The sequence below is a fragment of the Numida meleagris genome, unplaced genomic scaffold (assembly GCF_002078875.1).
Source record: "Numida meleagris isolate 19003 breed g44 Domestic line unplaced genomic scaffold, NumMel1.0 unplaced_Scaffold193, whole genome shotgun sequence".
Lineage (NCBI taxonomy): Eukaryota > Metazoa > Chordata > Aves > Galliformes > Numididae > Numida > Numida meleagris.
In genome coordinates this window covers 64,176-83,910 of record NW_018363728.1, presented here as the reverse complement: position 1 = coordinate 83,910, position 19,735 = coordinate 64,176, and the positions used below count along the sequence as shown (strand labels likewise).

Sequence of the window (19,735 nt, the reverse complement as noted above, 5' to 3'; positions counted from 1 at the left end):
TAGCAGGCATGTGTCACAGCACATGCACAGGTGCTGGTCCTGATCCCCAAGCCCCCAGCCTTTCACTGCCACAGCTCCTCTTTACCCATCGTTTTATTGTGGAAACAACAGCAGAAGATGAGCGTTAGAAGAAAGGTGGAGGCTTTGCACACCTCGGTATCTCACTTCAACTTGGAATCAGGAGAGAGTAAAAATTCTAGAAGCAAACTGAAAAATGAATTTATTTTTTTTTATTCTGTGCGTAACTACTGAAATTATATCATGTGAAGGAATTTTGGCAAGGTACTTAGAGAAAACAATTTCTCTCATCAGTTCCAAACGGATAGACATCCGCAAGTAAATGTCATCACTAGTGACTCTGACAGCAAAAAGACAAAAACATGAAGAGCAAACAAACAGGAACACTGATTTACTTAGCTCAGAATGAGGGCTTACAAATCACATTTCAGTATCTGTTAAATTTTCTGTTAAATTACACCATCCAGATGATCAACACCTTAACACCCCTTACCATCCATAATACAATTAAAAGAAGAAAATGTTCCTTTTCAAGGAAATGTGCTTATACACTTATCTATTTGAACTTCAAGATCCCCAGCTCCAAGGCCTGACAGAGAAGCAACAGCAATGTCAAAAACTGTCAGGAAGTCAGACTCATGTCCTGCTGTGGCAGCACTCCACTGATCATACCGACCACTAGTAAGAATGGAGATACAAGCACTCCTGAAACACGTGGCCATTCTCAAGAATACTGTGTAGAACTCTAATGTAATTATAACATATGCAAAAAAATGCCAAATCATAGAACTGTAGAATCCTTAGAGGCAGAAGGGACCTCTGAAGGCCATCTAGTCCAACTACCCTGCAATGAACAGGGACATCACAGCTACATCAGGTTGTCCAGGGCCTGATACAGCCTCGCCTTGAAAGTCTCCAGAGACAGTGCATCCGCTGCATCCCCAGGCAACCTGTTCCAGTGCCTCACCACCCTCAGTGTAAAAGACTTTTTCCTTATATCTAACCTGAAATCTAACCTGAATCTACCTTCTTCGAGCTTGAAACCATTTCCCCTTGTTCTGTCACCACACATCTGCTAAAGAGTCCATTCCCTTCTTTCCTGTAGCTTCCCTTTAGATACTGAAAGGCCGCTATCAGGTCACCTCACAGCCTTCTCCAGGCTGAACAACCCCAGCTCTCTCAGCCTGGCCTTATGAGAGAAGTGTTCCATTCCCTGGATCATTTTTGTGGCCCTTCTCCGGACGTGCTCCAACAGGTCTATGTCTCTCCTGTACTGAGGAATCCAAGGTCTCAGTTCCAAGACAGCCGAATATAGTTAATTTAATCCCAGTATAAACTCTAAGGAGCTACCATCTCTTCAGAAAAACAAAAATGGAAACCAAAAGAGAATGTGGCAGAAGCATTTTAGAATTCAGTTCCAGCTGTTTTATCAAGGCAGTGCAAAGTCTTGGATGAAATGTTTTAACAATGTAACACCCAAAAAAACCCACATGTTCCCATATATCCTCCTCAGCACCAGCTTTGAGTCAGGAGATCTGTGATGTAGTGCTCTAGCCAAAGATAATTTCTGTCCATTCATTATAGTGAATGGACAACGCATCTGGTCAGAATTCAGCAATTTCCATCAGCAATAGTCTAAACAGGAAAAAACACGGAGCTCCTAAAAAGTCCTCTAAATCATCCATTTATGTGATCTTAAAATTGAGGAATTTTTTTTCCCCACATTAACAGAATAACACCGACTCAAAAAAAACAAACAAAAACTTCTATGGAAACATAGCAAACAGGTTACCTGCAAAGAGAAATTCTCACATAAACTGACAAGCAGAGCTGCACTCTTAGACATAAAAATGCCCAGCCAGGAGACATAATCTGAATTTTAAGAACTATGAACAAGAGCAACAGGAGATACGTGCTCGATGATCGTTAGTAATCTATCATGTGTTGTACATGAAGCAACTCTTATGCAGATACCACGCTGCAAGCACATTATGAACAACTTTTAAATGCTTGTACTATACCATATAAGGACATAGAAAACAATTAAATGAGAAATGTATTTCAGTTTTAAAACAATGCACAGAAGTATTAAACATTTTTTTTTGAAAGACCAAATCTTTGGCATAAAGAAGAGGAATTCAATAAACTTTGACATGATTATCCCAACTTCCACAATGTTAAGAAGACTCCTTTCTAATTCAACATTTTGGCATTAGTTTTCACTGTTTTGTTGTTGTTGTTTTTTTCCTTTCAAGCTTGTTAATTCTTGTGTGTCTGTTCATTCTACCTAAAAATACATTATTTAAAATATGCTTCATCACCCTCTGCTGTAGATCTTTTATTGAAACTTTCTTAGATGAATTTCCTTAAATTGGCATTTGGAAATATCTTGTCCTTTTATTGTGAAAATTCAGTTTTATCCAGGATATTGCTGGTTAAATACAGAAATACCAAGGGTAATTTTTCCTCTTCAGCTTAACAGGAATCATAGAATATCCTTAGTTGGAAGGGATCCAACAAGGACCACTGTTGCCTTGTCTCAGGTGCAGAATCCAGCACTTGCTCTTTTTAAACATCATGCAGTCACTGATGGCTCAACCCTCTAATTTGTCAAGATCTCTCTTCAAGACCTCTCTAACTGTAAGGAAGTCAATGGCTCCTCTTCATTTACTATCAACCTCCAGACTCTAGACTAATCTACAGCTCAATGAAGAGCATACAACACTGTCCAATTCCAAGCACCAGTTAATTTTTAACTACTCCGATTTGAGCTTTATTTTTTGCTTTACTTGGGTATGTTCTGGGCACAGGAATAATCACTGTCTTAAGCAGTTGGCAGTAGTTCAGTTCTACATATTTTTAATTTTCACATAATAGAAAATATCCATTCAATACTATAATGTTATATAAATTAAAAGCAGTTATACCCTTGGGAAAAAAAAAAACACACAAAAAACCCCACTCAAATGCATGCATGAGAAGTCAATCTAGGCTTATCAACAGTTCCATAATACAACAGTAATTTCAGTTTCTTGTTTTCTTAACATACACGTTCAGATACACTGTGTTTATATTCATGTTAAATACATACATGCATGCTGAGAGAAACATTTAACATCTGCATTCATTACTTCTTACAGAACAAGAGAGAGCTTTGGCCCTGCTTAGTGTCCACAAGAAGGAAGAATGAGCAAGTCTAAAGCAGGCAAAGAATTACATTGAGCTGAGGGTATGGAAGGCGCTCTCCTTGGATAATGTTTCAGGAGAAGTCAGAACAAACTTTAGTGCTTATTATCAGGAGAGTTTAGAATTAGTTGCCTGACTTGGCAACAGTATGTTTACCTCGAGGAGACATTTTAGCTAAGTAAACTGTTAGGATGCAGGAGAGTATGTTATGAATATTACTGGCAGTTCTCATATTAGCAAAATGGCATTAATGCTCATCAGCACTACACAAGTATCAGTCCCAGGTTTTACAAACAGCTTTGCTCCCCATTTACCAGTGTGGTTCCACCTGCAACTGTTCAAAACATTCCTGTGACAGGTGACCACAGATATAGGTGAAATACAAGCCGATGTTTCTCCTCAAGCTTTCTGGGTTAATGAAGGATTAGTACTTTGCTGTGCTTGAGCATTCTGTATTTTGTAGCCCACCTCACTTTTCCCACATTTGGCCAAAGAACTCTTCAATAGCATTCAAGTGATTGAAAAACCTTGTGTAAAGTAAAAATTCAACATCTGTGTGATTTAGCAAGTACTCAATGTATAACTCCACAGTATAATTTCCTGAATATAATTCATGCCCTTTCCTATGCGCAGGATGCTTAGCTACCACATGAGACAAAGAAACAAGATTTCCCTAGAAAATTTCCAATGATCATTATAAACCAAGAATGCTAAACCCTTCCAGAAAGATCCCCAGTTGTGTTTTTCATTTCCTACAGGAGTGAAACAATGTTTCTTTCAGATTCATCTTTGAAAAAAGCATTCTTAAATATAATCCAGAACTGCTGTCAAAACCAGCAACTAATGTAAAAATTTTAGCTAGAAAAACTGGCAAAGTTCTAAGCAACTGGAATTAGAACCTTAAAATGACACATTCCCAACGTTAAGAAAATAACCTGTTGGTATTAACAATGATGTTATCTTTAATGTTTTTATAAAACATAATATGATGGAGCAATTATACACACACTTTTTAATTTTCTGAAATTAGAATGGGACACATTTACCAGTGTGCCTCCCACTTTAATTTCCCACGCCTCATAACCCTTACACACACTCAGTGGTTTCTTATGGATAAGTAACTACAAAAATTTTTCTCTCTTAAACTTTGAAAAACTAATATGTCATAAATCGATCAAAAATAGCTGCATTCAATATCATTTGTCTTAAAAAGAAAAAATATTTGTATGGCATATTTCTGGTAAAAAGTAAGCAGGTTTTATAGACACGATATACAGAAAAAATCATACCTTAAAGATGCTAGTGCTTTTAAGCACTCTTATACTTCTCCAAAATGTGATATAACCTGCCTGTTTTGCAATGCACAAAGAAAAGCAATATATTTACTTTTCATTCTCTTGCATGTAAACTTGAAGAAGAGCTCTGCTTCCCTGAATCACTGTTGCCACCTTAGTCAATACTGCCTTCCTTATCTGCACAAGTTTTCAGCACAGCTGGATAACTGCTCCACCTACATAATGTCCTTTTGTTCTAAGTGACACCCAGCACTTACAGAATAGCTGTATACCCACCCGTCTTTCTCTTTTCGCTAATTCTGCAAGGGTTGTTTTAAGCACCTTCATTTCACTGGAAACTGCTTCTAACGTATTTTTGGCTTTTTCTTTTTCTTCAGTGGCTTTCTGTTCCTTTAAAGTAAGTTCTGATTTGACAGAGTTTAGTTGTTTCTCAGCTTTTTCCTTCATTCTTTCTAATTTGCCTTGAGACTTATTAAGTTCTTCTATTGTTCTATTCTGCTCCAAAGTCTGGATCTGCAATAAGCAATTTATAAAATAATGTTAAATTTGTCACACATTTCATCTAATACGAACAAATAATAAGGATGGCTGATCAGCAGTAGGCACTTTAATACAGGTTCTGAGGAAATGACATGCATGTGTGAACTGAGAAGTTATTAAAGCAGACTGGCCAGCATCAACTCAGTTAGCAGAAAGACTTTTGTTTAAAGACAGCTAATTCCCTGCAGGTTTTGCAAAAAGATACATCTGCATAGAAATAGCTCCAAGGAGAGAGTTCACTCTCTGCTAGCCACTGGGAAAATAATACAAAGAAAGAGTTGCCAGATGTTTTGGCTGGTGAAAATCCTTCAGTTGGAAGTCATTTGTTTTAATCCACGAGCCATAAGACACACAGTTGTATAAAACAAATCTTCCTTACTTCCAGTGGTGACAAGCAACCACAAACTACTTGTTTCCACTTGCTGTAAGGTAATAAAACATGGGAATAATGAAACTTTATTATCTTGCCTGTTTTATGCTCAAAAAAATAGACTCTCCACACCTATATGAAGAGATTTGCTGTGAGCAATGTGTGGGAAATATAGGAATACAAGCATACTGACAGGAAAGAAAGGGATGCATATATCATAATTTTCTTACACTAACCTGAAGATTTCCATGGTGCTTTACAGTTATTTAATGTATCAAGATAAATTGCTAAATACATTTTAATATTATATTTACTTTTCTACATGGATTTGAGCAGTTCTACATTAATGCCTTTATTGTAAGTGAACTCCAGCCACAACCAGTTGGGATATAAACATGGGTAGAAGCACAAATGTAATGTTTTAACTCACCTTAAGTTCATTGGTTTCAGACAGCTTGGCTTTGAGATCAGTATTTGTTTCCCTTGCCAGATCAAGCTGCTTCTGCAACCTCTCTATCATCTTTTGCAACTTTCTGACAGTGAGATTGGCCTCATCTCTCTCCATTGCTAGTGACGTCCTTACTTGTTTCTCTTCTTCCAGCTGTGTTATTTTGTGCCTCAGAAGTTTCACGTGCAACTCCTTGCTTTCAAGTTTTTCTTTCTGAGTCTTCAACTAGTTTTATGAACACAAGGAAATTTATGTGCGTGAGAGAAAAGACAATGGTACTACATAGGTGGTTGTGTAAATTTAATCCCCTTGCAGCATGCTTAAGCTGAACTCCTAATCCTCTCTCCAGAACTTTGTAAAGCGGTATATACATACAAACATTAACTGGTACCTTTTATACTACCAGTTCTTTGTGCTTCTCCATCCCTAAGCCTGAGCACTACCTTTTAAAATGTATTTACATGCAGATTGCATGCTATTTGAATACAAACACTTGTGCATAGTTGAGAACATCTGAGATTGTCCAACATATAAGGAACTTGTCAAATGCAAGATGTAAGAGACTTTCCTTAGGCATACAGTGATTCCACTGTGGTAAGATATTTCTATGTTTAACCAGCTCATTAAGGCTAGCGTGCAAGAAGGAGAGTCATCACACAGGAATAAGACTGTGCTCATCCACTACTCCAATAAAGATTTCAGCAGCCTAGTTTTGTAATTTTGGTGCTCAGGAACCTATTTTAAGCTTAATGAGCTGAATTGCAAGGCTGTACCCTGGAACATCTGAGGAACGTTAATGCTAACTCAGAGAGGTAGTTGTTTCCAGAAAAAAAAAAAAAGTTATTTTAAACCGTAAATAGACCTCATCCTAAGTTTCAAACCACTAAGATAAGCCTAACATCAGAACACTTCATTCTATAACAACAGGGTGACTGACTGGTGTCTGATTAAATTGGCACAGATTATCAAGGTTCCAAGACGAGCACGGTTCTTGGAAATGCCGCAATTCTTGCGGAAGTACAAACAATGTTCTACTTGCTTCTAGAGAAGTTTGTGTAACATTACCTCCATCCCACTAGATCCTTTTAGATTTAAATATCAACATCTTTCCATTAGATATTTTTAAATTTAAACATCAACAGTAGTTGTTTATAGAAGTATATTATAATCATGTATTAAAAAGAATATAAATAGGCATAATATTATGTTTGTTTTAAGAAGCTGAGAAAAGCCGTCTCATATTTAACTAAGAGCACTTTTAGTTGCTTTGATATGAAACTTGTTTGCATAGTTTTCAAATATTTATCTTCTCCTTATGTCATATAATGGACATCTTTAATATTCCTTGTACATTTGAGAAGCTCCAATCTTCTGCCTCTAGAAAACCACCATGCAAATGTAGCCATAATACTGTATTGCCTTAGAAACAAAAAGGAATAGTATTTTTTTGCTTACCTTCCTTCTTAGGCTATATGTCACAGTCTTGTTTTCAATCACTGCATCACCTTCCAGTTTGACTAACTGCTCTACCCGGGCTAGAATTGCATTCACATTCATATCAAATCCAACCTCTGCTGCTACGCTATCCAGCTTCATCTTCTCATTAAGTTGTTCCAGAAATTTCATATACTAAGAGATGTGGAAAAGTGGGAAAAAGAACAGTAAAGTTTCATTAAAATTCCTGATGAATTATTTGGCAGCAATTTCCCCCTACACAAAACCAGCTACACGAGGCCAATAGACATGTGTCCAAAGTCCTAAGAGGATATATTGTTAACATGTACTCCCAATAAAACTTCGAATTCTCTACTTGTCCTTCCATGGGAAACATTCTCGTTCATAAATCCTTAGACCTACTGTATTTATTTTCTTATCAGACTAGATTGGCTTTTGCTCCTCTGCAGCTAGAAAAGCACTAGGTGTGTGTGTTTGCTTCTGACCTCAGTTACTGCTATGACCTCAGGATGGCACGGTAGAGAAAGAAGGGGCGGCTGCCTCCCACTGAGTGGAAGCTCTCCTTCTCACTAAGAACTGTACTCACCTTTGTTTTCTCTTACTTGTGCTGCAGATCATAGTCTTCGCAAATAAATAACAGGTAAAAAAAAAAACAATTTAATAACTATTGCTTGAGCTGAAGATGATAAAGCACAGAAATAATAGTGGTTTTTTCCTCATGATGTTTCTGGCTCAAAAAGTTTAAAAAAAACAGCAGAAGAAAGCAGTGAAGCTGATTATCAACAAGAGGGGAAAATCTTTTTGTTGTAGTAAAATCCAGAGAGAAATTAAGAAACTACTGTCACATATTCTTCACAGAGGATACAGAAGGGAAAGAACAGCTTCATTTTCTGTTTTGCTCTTAAGATGGTGGTTACTTCATACAGAAAAGTTATTGGATCACAGACCAATGCAAAACAGCAAACTGTTGATTTTTGGCAAATTCAACTCAGTAAGCATTGATCTTTGCCCGGTAATATACTAAAATCAGCCGTGCAATTTGTCTTAGCTGTCCTGAGAGCTGAACCAGTAACCCAAAGTAGTATGCCAAGTGTTTCAAGCTAACAGCATGTTTTCATACAATTAATAATGCAATGGTTGAGGATCAAGGACTGCAGGATTTTGATAGACTGTGGACCAGATGATATATTACAGAAAGATGGAGAAGCTTTGAAATCTAAGAATCCTGGAAGGACTTCTGATATATTTAGAGACATTAAGTGGATTTTGAACTCAGAAGCTTATCCACCTTTTCAAACTAAAACAGTCCATTAAAGAAAATAGATTATGACTTGCTACACAAAGCCTTACTTTGCTAATTCACACTGCTTGCACTGCTGAATAATACCCAAGTGATCGATGCAATAGTTAGCTGTATCATCTCTGACTTTACTGATCTTTATGCAAAATAAAATAATGCATGTACCAACTTTTTGTTTCTCATGTTTCAAACCATCTCGTATCATATCTATAGACAGCAATTCCTCTTCCAAGTGCTTCAGCTGATCTTGGAAAGTCTCTGATTGTTTTTCAACTTCTCTGTTTCTCTCCAGAGCTTCTTGGTATGATCTGGTCTGATTTTCCAAAGTTTCAGTCAATTTAGCTATTTGGGTTTCAAGTTGAGATACCATCTAAGGAGCAAGCAAATCAACAAAATATACAGGGTTATGTGGGTTTAGAAAGATGCAAAAGATCTATCCTCAAATTATTAAGAAGAGGGTAAAATAATCCTATAAAAAAAGAACAACTTTAAAATAAACTCTGCTGTAACCACCCAGAGCAAATGGCAAAACTGGTGATGTGAGACACCTAAAATTAAAGAGCAAAATAATATTTGAGTCAAACTAAGTTAAGGAGCTTAGATGCAACCTATCCAAAGATGTTAGCAAACCAGCAATACCTCACAGGACCAAAAAGTCACAAGCCTATGAAGCAAATGAATGAGAAAAACACGTAGAAGCAATTTAGCCAACAAATGCAACATGTAGGCGATAACTAAATCTCAGAGTAGTGCTTCCCAGATGTTAATGTGTCTTTAACTAGAAGAGTCTGCTAAAAATAAAATTTGGGGGTGCATAGTCAAGAGAAATAATTTCAGCCATATGAATTTAATTTGCTGCAATAAATCTGCAAAGAACCTGAACTTTCAAACTTCATAGCAGGGCTGAGTTTTGTGTGAACTGATGACATTTGCTAGCCTTGGATGTCAGCTCTCTATGAACCCTTTTGGTATGTCATAAATAATAAATGACACAAAAAAAACCTAAGAGATGTCCAAACATTCAGACAATGTACATTTTGTTATAACTGCTGCAAAGATCAGGATAGTGACTGAAACTAGTATCTTAGACCTGCAACAGAATATCTATCACTGGACGTTGTTACAGTATATGCTGGGATTTTTATTTTTATTTTTTTTAATGAGATTACTTATTTTTATTAATGTTAATGCTAACAATTACTATACAGGCTATGAAGATCTCAGAAGCCCTTCAGATGCCTAAATCACTGCAATTTGAGACCATCTTCAAGAGCATTTCAGGTTTCCCAGAAAATCTGAATACTGTAGGTGCAGTGAATAAGTTTCTCACTGGCATCCTAAAATTCTAACTTTTCACAGCTCTGTTTAACCAGTGCACATACAGAGGTAAGTCAGACATAGCAGGTGCAAAGATGAACATTTTTCTGGTGGCAGCCCTGACAGGATGATCCTGTACACCAGATTCCCAGAGGAGAAGCAGTGATGATTTAAAAAATGATTTAAAAAACGGAAAAACAAAAGGTTTTTACAGTAGGCATCAAAAGGCTCAAACTCAGAAAGGTTTTTTTTTTCCCCTCCCTGTATTTTTGCATGGTCTGTTCCTGATCCCACTCATCTAGTTTGCAACTACAAGTTGCTTATAGAAATGAAACATACTGACAGAAAATGAAAAATGTAATTGTAATACTTCTTCCCTTATGTACGAGTGGATTCATCAGCACATTTTTACTTTGCAGCATCAAGATAATTAGCTGATAGACTCATATCTGTGTGTCCCGGCACTACTTCTGGGTTGTAGTCACAATGGGACTATCTTGAAATGAGCTATCTTGAGCAGCAGCAACACTACAGACCAATTTAAACTGTCAATAAATTTAACAACTCCCATTCAGAACAGAACAATTCAATTGGACCTTCCGAGTTCATTACTCCAACTGTCTGATCACTTCATGGCTGACAAAAAGTTAAAGCTTATTACTGAGGATATTGTCTAAATGCCTCTTGAACACTGACAGACATGGGGCATCAACCATCTCTCTAGGAATCTTATTCCACTGTTTGACCATCTTCGTGGTGAAGAAGTTTTCTCTAATGCCCTATCTGAACCTCCCTGGTGCAACTTTGTCCTCTTCCTGTGGGTCCTACCTTTGATTACCAGGGAGAAGAGACTAGCACATCCCTGTCACCTTCCCCTCCTCAAGAACTTGCAGAGAGTAAAATGAGGTCACCTCTTGGCCTCCTTTTCTCCAGAATGAAAAACTCAAGTATCCTTCCTTAGCCTCTCCCCACAGTACATGCCTTACAGCCCCATTACCAGCTTTGTTGCCCTCCTCCAGATGCTTTCAAGGACCTTAACAACCTTTTTATTTGTGGAGCCCAGAACTGCACCCAATATTCAAGGTGAGGCCACACTAATGCTAGATATAGTGGAAGAACCACCTCTTTTGGTTGTCTGGCTATGCTGTGTTTAACGTATCCCAAAATGCAGTTTGCCCTCTTGGCTGCCAGAGCACTCTACTGTCTCATGCTGAACCTGCTGTCACCAGCATCCCCAGGTCCCTTTCTGATGAGATGCTCCCCAGCCACTCATCTCCCAGATTATATCTGTGCCTACCATTACTCCATTCCAGATGCAGAAACTAGCATTTTCCTTTGTTGAACTTCACGCTATCACTAATCTCTCAGCGCTCCAATGCATTTAGATCCCTCTCTGTAAGGCCTCTTGTCTTTCCAAAGAGTCACCAGCACCTCTAAATCGATGTATTATCAGCAAACTGGCTAAGGATGCACTCCACTCCTGCTTCCATATCACTGATAAAAATATGGAAGTGACCCCAGTGTTGAACCCTGAGCAACACTGCTAGTGGTCAGCCACAAGTAGCCCCAATTGGTACAACCCTTTGAGCTCTGTTGAGCCAGTTCATTGCCCAGTGCAGCATGAACCTTATTATAGAAGGAGATCAAATTACTAAGGCAGGATTTCCCTCTATGAATCCATGCAGAGTATGTCTGATAAGTGCTTTGTTCTTCAACTGCCTTTCAACAGTACCCAGGACAATCTTTCGCCTTAAATTTTCGCCATAAATCTCTTGCATCTTCTCTCATGTCATTTTTGTAAATGGGTATAATGCTGGCTAGCTTTTACTTCAAGTTGGACAGTTTACTGAAAGATCTGAGAAATTCTATCTGAAGACAATCCTTTTCTAGATCAACCAATTGTAAAGCATATGTGTATAACATTCTTATGTTAGGATATAAGTTCTGCAAAGAAATTCACCCAGAGATTAAATGAGAAAGTCAAAACAAACAGGCATATTCCTTACTAGTGGAGTCTTAAAAAACATTAAGTTCTGATTTGTAGAAGGAAAAGCAGTTCACTGTAAAAGAACTTTTTCAATTATTCAATCTATGTTCTACTAGAAATGGATTAATATCTTTTTTGCTAACATAAGAAACCATAACATCAGTAGGAGATGCCAGAATCTCAAAACCTGGCAAGGACACAGAAGTTGTTTTCTAGTGACTCAGTGAAAACAGCATTTGATGTAGTGTGCAACTCTTAATAATAGACCTCCTTGACAATACTGTACTGACAACACTAATATATTCCCATAAAATGAAGTGCAAAACTTGAGTACACTACATGACCAGCAGTCAGGACAGGATATTGACATTTGTCAGATTGAATTCTGGCTTGCCTCCCCACCAACCTCTCAGTTCTGTGCATGACCTTCTTTTGTAAATCCCTCTAGCCAAAGCATTAGAGTACCCAACTGATGTGCTATGGCCCTTTTCTAGGATGGTAACCAGTTATAGGTTAAACAATGCTTAACTGCAAATAATAGAAATACTTTTTTCTAGCAGCAGACTTTGAAGATCGGAGGGACAGAAGTTGCCTGGAGCAACTCATTGGTTATGCTCGCTATGAGAAACAGGTCAGTCCTTGAAGTCACTGTTCTAGCAGGCAATCCATGCTTGCTCACATATTCAACTAAATCATAGTGATCATGCAGCCACTTCTGATGTCTGCAAACTGGCACTAAAACCAAGTCTGAACTGAAAGACCACTCCTTGTCTTTCCCTGCTAACAGACTTACTACTTTAATTTCTGACCTCTTCCTACTTAATAAAAAAATAAATGCTTTTGGCATAGTATCTCAAATCAACAGTCAACAAAATCAAAAGTTTCTGCAATTTCAAAACCTAAGCAGAAGGAAACAACACAGATAAATCTGAGTGATTTTACTGAAAAAAAATGAAAAGACAGCCAAAGAAAATAAATATACTCTCTGGGCCAGTGCAGTAGTGCTGACTTACCCTCTCTTCACTCTGCTCTTTGCAGTTTATTTCTTGGACTCTCTTCAAAATGTCCTTCTCAGAGGGCATAACTGTTAGCAATCCGCTACTGAGAAGGGTAGCGATTTGCTCTCTGAAAGCCTCTAAAGAGCTTTGAGCAGTCCTGGCTTCTTCTTTACTGCTCTTCAAACTTCCATCCAGCTCACTGAAAGATTTCTTCAGACTATGAAGTTCTTGCTTCGAGGCTTCCCAGGCTTTCTGGTTAGCAGTGAGCTTATCTTGGAGGTTTCTGATGTCTATCTCCAAACTCTGTCTTACTATTTTAGCACTGTCAAGATCCTAAAATATAAGAAAGATAAAAATGAAATTTTAAAATGCTGTAGAACCCCTCCCCCACACATACAAAGTAGGGGGTAACTCAGAAGTGGGTACTGCAGCTAGAGAAAATTGGATCCCTGCTGCTCACAAGGGCCCAACATCATAAAAGTTTCACACGAAAATTCCCACTGGAATTAATGGAAGCCAAAGCCTACTGTAATCAGTCTACAGATCAACCTCTTGCAGTAACCTGCAAGAACTAGTACATGAAAAAAAATTGCGTCTAAGCAAAAAGTAATGTTGAATTACAAAACTATTGATAGGTTATATTTTCATTCATATCAGACTTAGAAAGCCAATGATTAATAAAATATAATACAAACAAAGCCAAAGTACTAAACCTGTGAGGAAAAAACATCAATAAACATGACATCTTTGAATACAGTGTTTTGAGAAGAATTAGAAGTTATTTCTGAGAATACTTTACCAGCAGTATGACAAAAAATAATCCTGAGATTATTTATACTGTGAAACGTGAGCGACAAAACAAGAAGAAAACACTTAAGGCAGCATAAAACAATATGCAAATGCTCAAATGTCAATTGAATATCCAGTAAGAAATACTGTGTTGAAAGAGACAATAAGATGAAGAAACAACAGATTGCAATTCTCATTAAAAAAAAAGGGGGGGGGGAATTACTCTGTGTGATATCATCTTCTAAAGAAAGCAAATTTGTTCTTACCATGAGAAAAAAATCTGTCTGATGAAGAGAAGGTCAGTGCAGAGCTAAGTATCCTTCCACAGAGCCTACACCTGCCCTCATCTGCTGCTCAGAAGGGCTCTGCTGGAGTACAAAAACATCACTGGGGAAGAACTAATGGGACAGTAGTTCTCGCTACTATCCTTGTAATTATTATTTTTTATTTTTAGTTTTGAATAAATCACTTTGTATCTACCACTTCTTACATTTCAATAGTAATACACTTAGAGGTCACAGAATTGCTGGGGTTGGATGGGACCTCAAGGGATCATTGAGTCCAAGCCCCTGCTAACCCTGTAGGGCTGTGCCTTACAATAGGTAGCACAGGTAGGCATCCAAATGGGTCTTCAATATCTCCATAGAAGGAGACTCCACAACCTCTCTGGGCAACCTGTTCCAGTACTCCATCACCCTTGTTGTAAAGAAGTTCCTCCACATGTTAGTACAGAACTTCCTATGTTCAAGTTTTAAGCCATTACTCCTTGTCCTTGCTATGCACCACCAAGAAGAGCCAGGCTGCAACCATTTGCCACCCATCACCCTTTAGATATTTATAAATATTCACCAGATTCCCCCTCAGTCTTTTTTTCCCCAGGCTGAACAGACCCAGGTTACTCAGTCTTTCCTCATATGGGAGATGCTCCAGGCCCTTTATCTTGTAGCTTTCCACTGGACTGCTTCTAGAAGATCCATGTCCTTTTTGAACTGGGGAGCCCAGAACTGGACACAGCATTCTAAATGTGGCCTCACCAGAGTGGAGTAGAGGGGGAGGTTCACCTCCCTCCGTCTGCTGGCCACGATAATATCATCTATGGTACCAAGGGAGACAGGATACTGTGTGATAAACCCAACTGATGTTGATGATCCAAACCCCTTGGATTCTTTGTTCAGAGTCATTCTCAGGTCTTCGGCATTTTTTTCATGGTTCTCACATAGCCTTTTCTACAAAGTGCAGAGCTTTTAAAAGTGATTTTCCTTTTACGTTCTGACAAATCAAGGATTAGTTTTGAAAAGCGAAAATAGCAAACTGCAAACTTACCAGTGGCAGGGGGGTGGAACTAGACAATCTTCAAGTTTCCTTCCAACCCACACCATTTTATGATAAGCATATTAATTCTATTTAAAATACTGACCCAACGGGGCAGGCAGAACTGTATGCTCTGACTCTTGACACAAAATCAAACAATGAAAGAAATATATAGAAGAAAGATAACCCATCTAAACCTAAAGAAAAATTCAGCTCTCATTCAGTCAGCTTGTGAACCTCTTTCCTATCCCCACAATCCCAACAGTAAGAGTGTTTATACATTCATACTCAAGAATAAAATTTGCAGTGAAATCAACTAAAAGTCTTCATTCCTCGTGGTGTTATCTGATGGATAGGAACAAATGAAAAATAATATTGCTTAAGATAAGATATAAAATTAAGTGAGAGGAAGGTGAATTCATAAAGCGGTGGAATTTTTCCAGATCTTCCAGGTGTTTAGCAGAAGTTTGGTAAGTGGGTTGATATCAGCTAAGATGGTCTTCTTTGGAATTAAATAATTGTTCCAGGAGCAGCTCTGAATATAGTGACCACCTGAGCATCTCTCGAGGTTCACCTGTCCTTGCTGCGTAGCATAGTAAGTCATTCGTATTAACACCATACAGACCAATAAACCAGGTAGATGTACAATTATGATGGGACAGGAGTTTGGGAGGGACCCTGGGAAACATAATATAAACACAATATATTAAAAATACTAAATTTTAAGATGTTTGCCTTCAAAAGGAAAACATTCAAACACATAAATGAAAGCAAACAAAACCAAACGCTGCCATTTAGCTAATTATTTGTCACTAGACCTTTCTAAAATAACCTTAGAACAATTTTGGAAGCAAAGGTTGGCATGATTCCTTGTCCTTTTATATATTCTAAGGAAGACTTATTAATAGAAAATTCCAACCTGTGCTGAGGATTACACAGCAAAGAATAAATAGACATTTATTGCAACTACATTTTTCTGCAGTTTGTATTTTTTCTTTCAGAAAGACAGTGCAAATATGGTTTGCCTGTACTAGAGCACTTACCTAATTATGATCATGTTTCAAATTATGAACATCTGCAAACACACAGCTGAGTGTGTCAAGTGGCTGACTGACAGACACAAGATGTGGCAGATGCGAAACACTCAGGGGCTGGCACAGAAAGAACCAGCAGAGACTCTTACTCTGTGACCCAAAAGGGCTCAAGCAGCACAGCGCTGTGCCTGCAGCTGCCCACTCACAGCTGGATAGTCTGTCAGTGCTCACCTGTTTTGTGTTCCACCTGAGATTAGAGAAGACAAGAAGATCCAGACCACTGCACAAGCCACCAGCAAGGCCTCCTGAGAACTAATGTACCCAGTAACAGTTCAGCTGTTTTCATATCTAATGCGCTCAAGTTGCAACAGGTGGAGAAAATTATTTCTACCTTACAAACATAGAAAGAGAGAGACTATTTTACAGGGAAAGGCTAGAAGAGTTGTATTTAACACTGCAAAACAGCCAGGGAGATGTGATTGCATTAGAGAAGCAGATGTATGAAAGAAGAAAAATGGGAAGGGATAAAAATCTTTCAGCTAATAATATACACTAATACATATTCTCACTCTACTGATCTCTCTCTAGAGATATAATTAATTCACATGTAGTGAAACATAGCAGAGGGTAACTTGAGAAGAGCTATTTCAGATCAGACCAAAGGTTTATTTATTGCAACAGCCAGCCTCCAACAGCAGGCAATAACAGCCTTCTCAAAAAGGCTGGAAGAACCAAGGAAGCATAAATTACTTCCTCAGAATTCTCTCTCACCTCAAAATAACTGCAACTCAGAGACTTACAGATAAAGAAATGGTCTTTGCTATTTTACAACACACGGTGATTCTTTCTTCCATACATGTGGGAAGTTGTTCTTCTAACCGCGTGTTCAGTGTTCAAGATGTAGACACACTGTCAATTTCAGCAGTGCGATCATAACATGTTCTTATCTACTAATAATTTATAATATTCCATTTTTCCTACTGCTGTTGAGCTGATTTTGTTCTAGAACTATCAAACATCAAGATCTCATTCTAGAGTAACAACAATAAATTCAGAGGCCATTATTTTGTAATTGCTTTTTACTACAATTGCTTTGTACGTATAAATCTATTCAGTGCTTCCTTTATCGTATATTTGTCTATGTATGCGTAACATGATGGAAAGCACAGCAATGACAGCAGAGCAGCAAGGTCCTAGGCTGCAGCAAGTGAGGACTTGTTCAAATGCAACAGTCATGGGCACAGAAACAAAAGAAAGAATCTGCTAACCTTCAGAAGGCCTCAGGTAAGCAGGGATCTCCAGCAAGATACCCTTGCCTCCCCTGCCAAACCTTAAACGAGGTCTGGGAAGGGATGGATCCTGGCTTCACCCCTTCCGGTCACTCAGGTACACTGCATGCACCTGAGCTCCCCTGGATTGGCCCTGCCTTCCCACCACGTGCTCAATCACTCCTTCAAGCCATCACTTAGCATTTCCACTACAGCATGTTAACCAACTCCTTTAAAAAAATCTCGTTATATTTACAATGCATGATTGTTTTAAAATAATATTATTTCCCTAATAAAAAAAACACACCACCACAACTGAACAAGACTCAAGGAAGACAGAACATGTTCACATCCCAAAAGCATTAAGCTTTTTGTTAGGGGTAGAAATAAAAACAAATTTAATTGCTCGGTTACCTAACCATGGCCTGCAAAAAAAAGTCTCTGCCTTCATCTAATCCAATAGATTAAAACAGGATATTAAAGATTGTTTTTCCCCTACTGTGCATGTATGACATCATAGAAGTATGTCACACCCTATTTAAAAGTCATTATTGTGGCTTTGCAAATGATATGATGATGATTTTTAGCTCCAACACCAGCTTTCATCATAACCTCAAAAGAAAAAAAAGTAAAAAAGAAGGAAGAAAATTTACCCTTTTGTACTGACTATTGTGTATTTTTAGCCTTAGGAATGGTGTTGCTGAATTTTAAACTACTGAGCAAATTTATTTTGATTTACTTTAATTTTTAACATCTGTGGGCTTCCAATGCTAGAAAGTGTCCAGCCACATTTTCTTCCCTATTTATATGTTAAATAAATCACAGGTGCTTGCATGTTTGACAACATTTAGCTTCAGAAGCTCTGCTAAGATCTTGCCATTGAACATCCACAGAAGAGAGCTGTGAAACTTCAATTAGCAATCTTTCTGGAACCAACAACACTCATTTCTGTCCTCCACTGTTCCTACACATGGAGCAACACTTAATTTCTTACTGGACAGGAAACTGAATCATCATTCGCTGCTCAGGATGAAAACGAGACCTTTCCTCACCAGACTTCACAGTCTACAATCCCTCATCACACAGCTGCATTACCCAACTCCATCAATTATCTCAACTGTGGCTAAAGCAATAAGGAAGCTGCACCAGAGGTGTTAGAGGAATAGAATTTCCTCTTGATTCAATGTCAATTCTTGCAAAGTTTCCCCTACAGGAGGTTATTCACTAGGCTATTAAAATTATAATATTTTTATGTTATTAAGAAGTATCATCTCGATTGTGTGCACTGAATGACATTTTTAAAATGTCAAACAAAATTATTATTTTCATAGTTACAAAGAACTAACTATTGAAAACTATTTCCATAGATAGTATCAGCTTTGCACCTAAAAGACTCTAGGGAAAATTATAAATCCATATAAATTTCTGACAGAACTTTTACTGATTCTGTGGAGTCAAGATCCCACTGTTTGTAGAATAAAAGCAAAGAAATTCAGACACTTTTAGTAGCATTGTCATTGTCATACTGTAAAGAAATTGTAGGGTTTTTTTCCTCCTCAGACTTAAAAAAAAAAAAATAGTACTTCAATCAGATATTTATTGAAATGTGAAACTGAAGACTTGTAATGGGAAACGCAAACAACTTAGTGGAGAAAGAAAAGTAAGTTTATCACTTCCAAACAAATAGAGTACAGTAGTTCAGCTGGAAAGGACCTACCAAGATCAAGTCCAACTGCCTGACCGCTTCAGGGCTAACTAACAGTCAAAGCATGTCACTGAGGGCATTATCCAAATGCCTCTTGAATCATAGAATCATAGAATGGCCTGGGTTGAAAAGGACCTCAAAGATCATCTAGTTTCAACCCCCCTGCCGTGGGCAGGGTCACCAACCACTAGACCAGGCTGCCCAGAGCCAACAGGCATGGGGGCATCAAGAACAGGCATGGGGCATCAAGAGAAATCCTGCATAAAGATACATAAAGACAAATTCTACACCCTAAGAAGGTGGGTACAGACCTGAAAGCTTATAAAACAGCTGAGAGTGTCTGAGAAGTTCAGACATAATTGCAACAGTCATACACAGTGTCTAGAGCCTTGCCTGGATTTTGCAAGGCAGCTGTCCCACATAAAGAATGTCAGGAATTACTGTTATTTTTTGGAAAAAAAAATGCACTAACACCGACAGGGTTATTTTCTAAAGGGATTTAATGAGATTTTATTTGAAACATTCATATCATTCCATGCAGAGGCAATGTAAGCTGTTAACATCGAAATGCAACCCTTTAACCAGGAAGTTGAGAGAACAAATGGCAACATTTATTTCTACATGCTTGCCTACTCACCAGCCACTGGCCACTCTCACAGCTTAGGCAATGGCTTTTGGGCCTAAAGTAGCAGATTCCTACATAACTGCTCTCCT

At 38.1% G+C, this 19,735-nt stretch overlaps 1 protein-coding gene across 14 annotated transcripts in view; it reads right to left on the bottom strand.

Moving 5' to 3' along the window:
- The window catches only part of LOC110390763 (coiled-coil domain-containing protein 170-like), a 59,123-nt gene that overhangs the window by 3,666 nt on the left and 35,722 nt on the right, over positions 1–19,735 (bottom strand). For 13 of the 14 annotated variants that reach the window (XM_021382243.1, XM_021382241.1, XM_021382239.1 and 10 more), the window contains 5 exons: positions 12,930–13,247; positions 8,782–8,982; positions 7,313–7,486; positions 5,840–6,082; positions 4,776–5,012 (listed from right to left, as the gene is read on the bottom strand). In XM_021382243.1, the coding sequence (XP_021237918.1) occupies positions 4,776–5,012; positions 5,840–6,082; positions 7,313–7,486; positions 8,782–8,982; positions 12,930–13,247 (1,173 nt within the window). The remainder of the gene's footprint in view (positions 1–4,775; positions 5,013–5,839; positions 6,083–7,312; positions 7,487–8,781; positions 8,983–12,929; positions 13,248–19,735) is intronic. The other variant, XM_021382240.1, reaches the window with a different exon arrangement.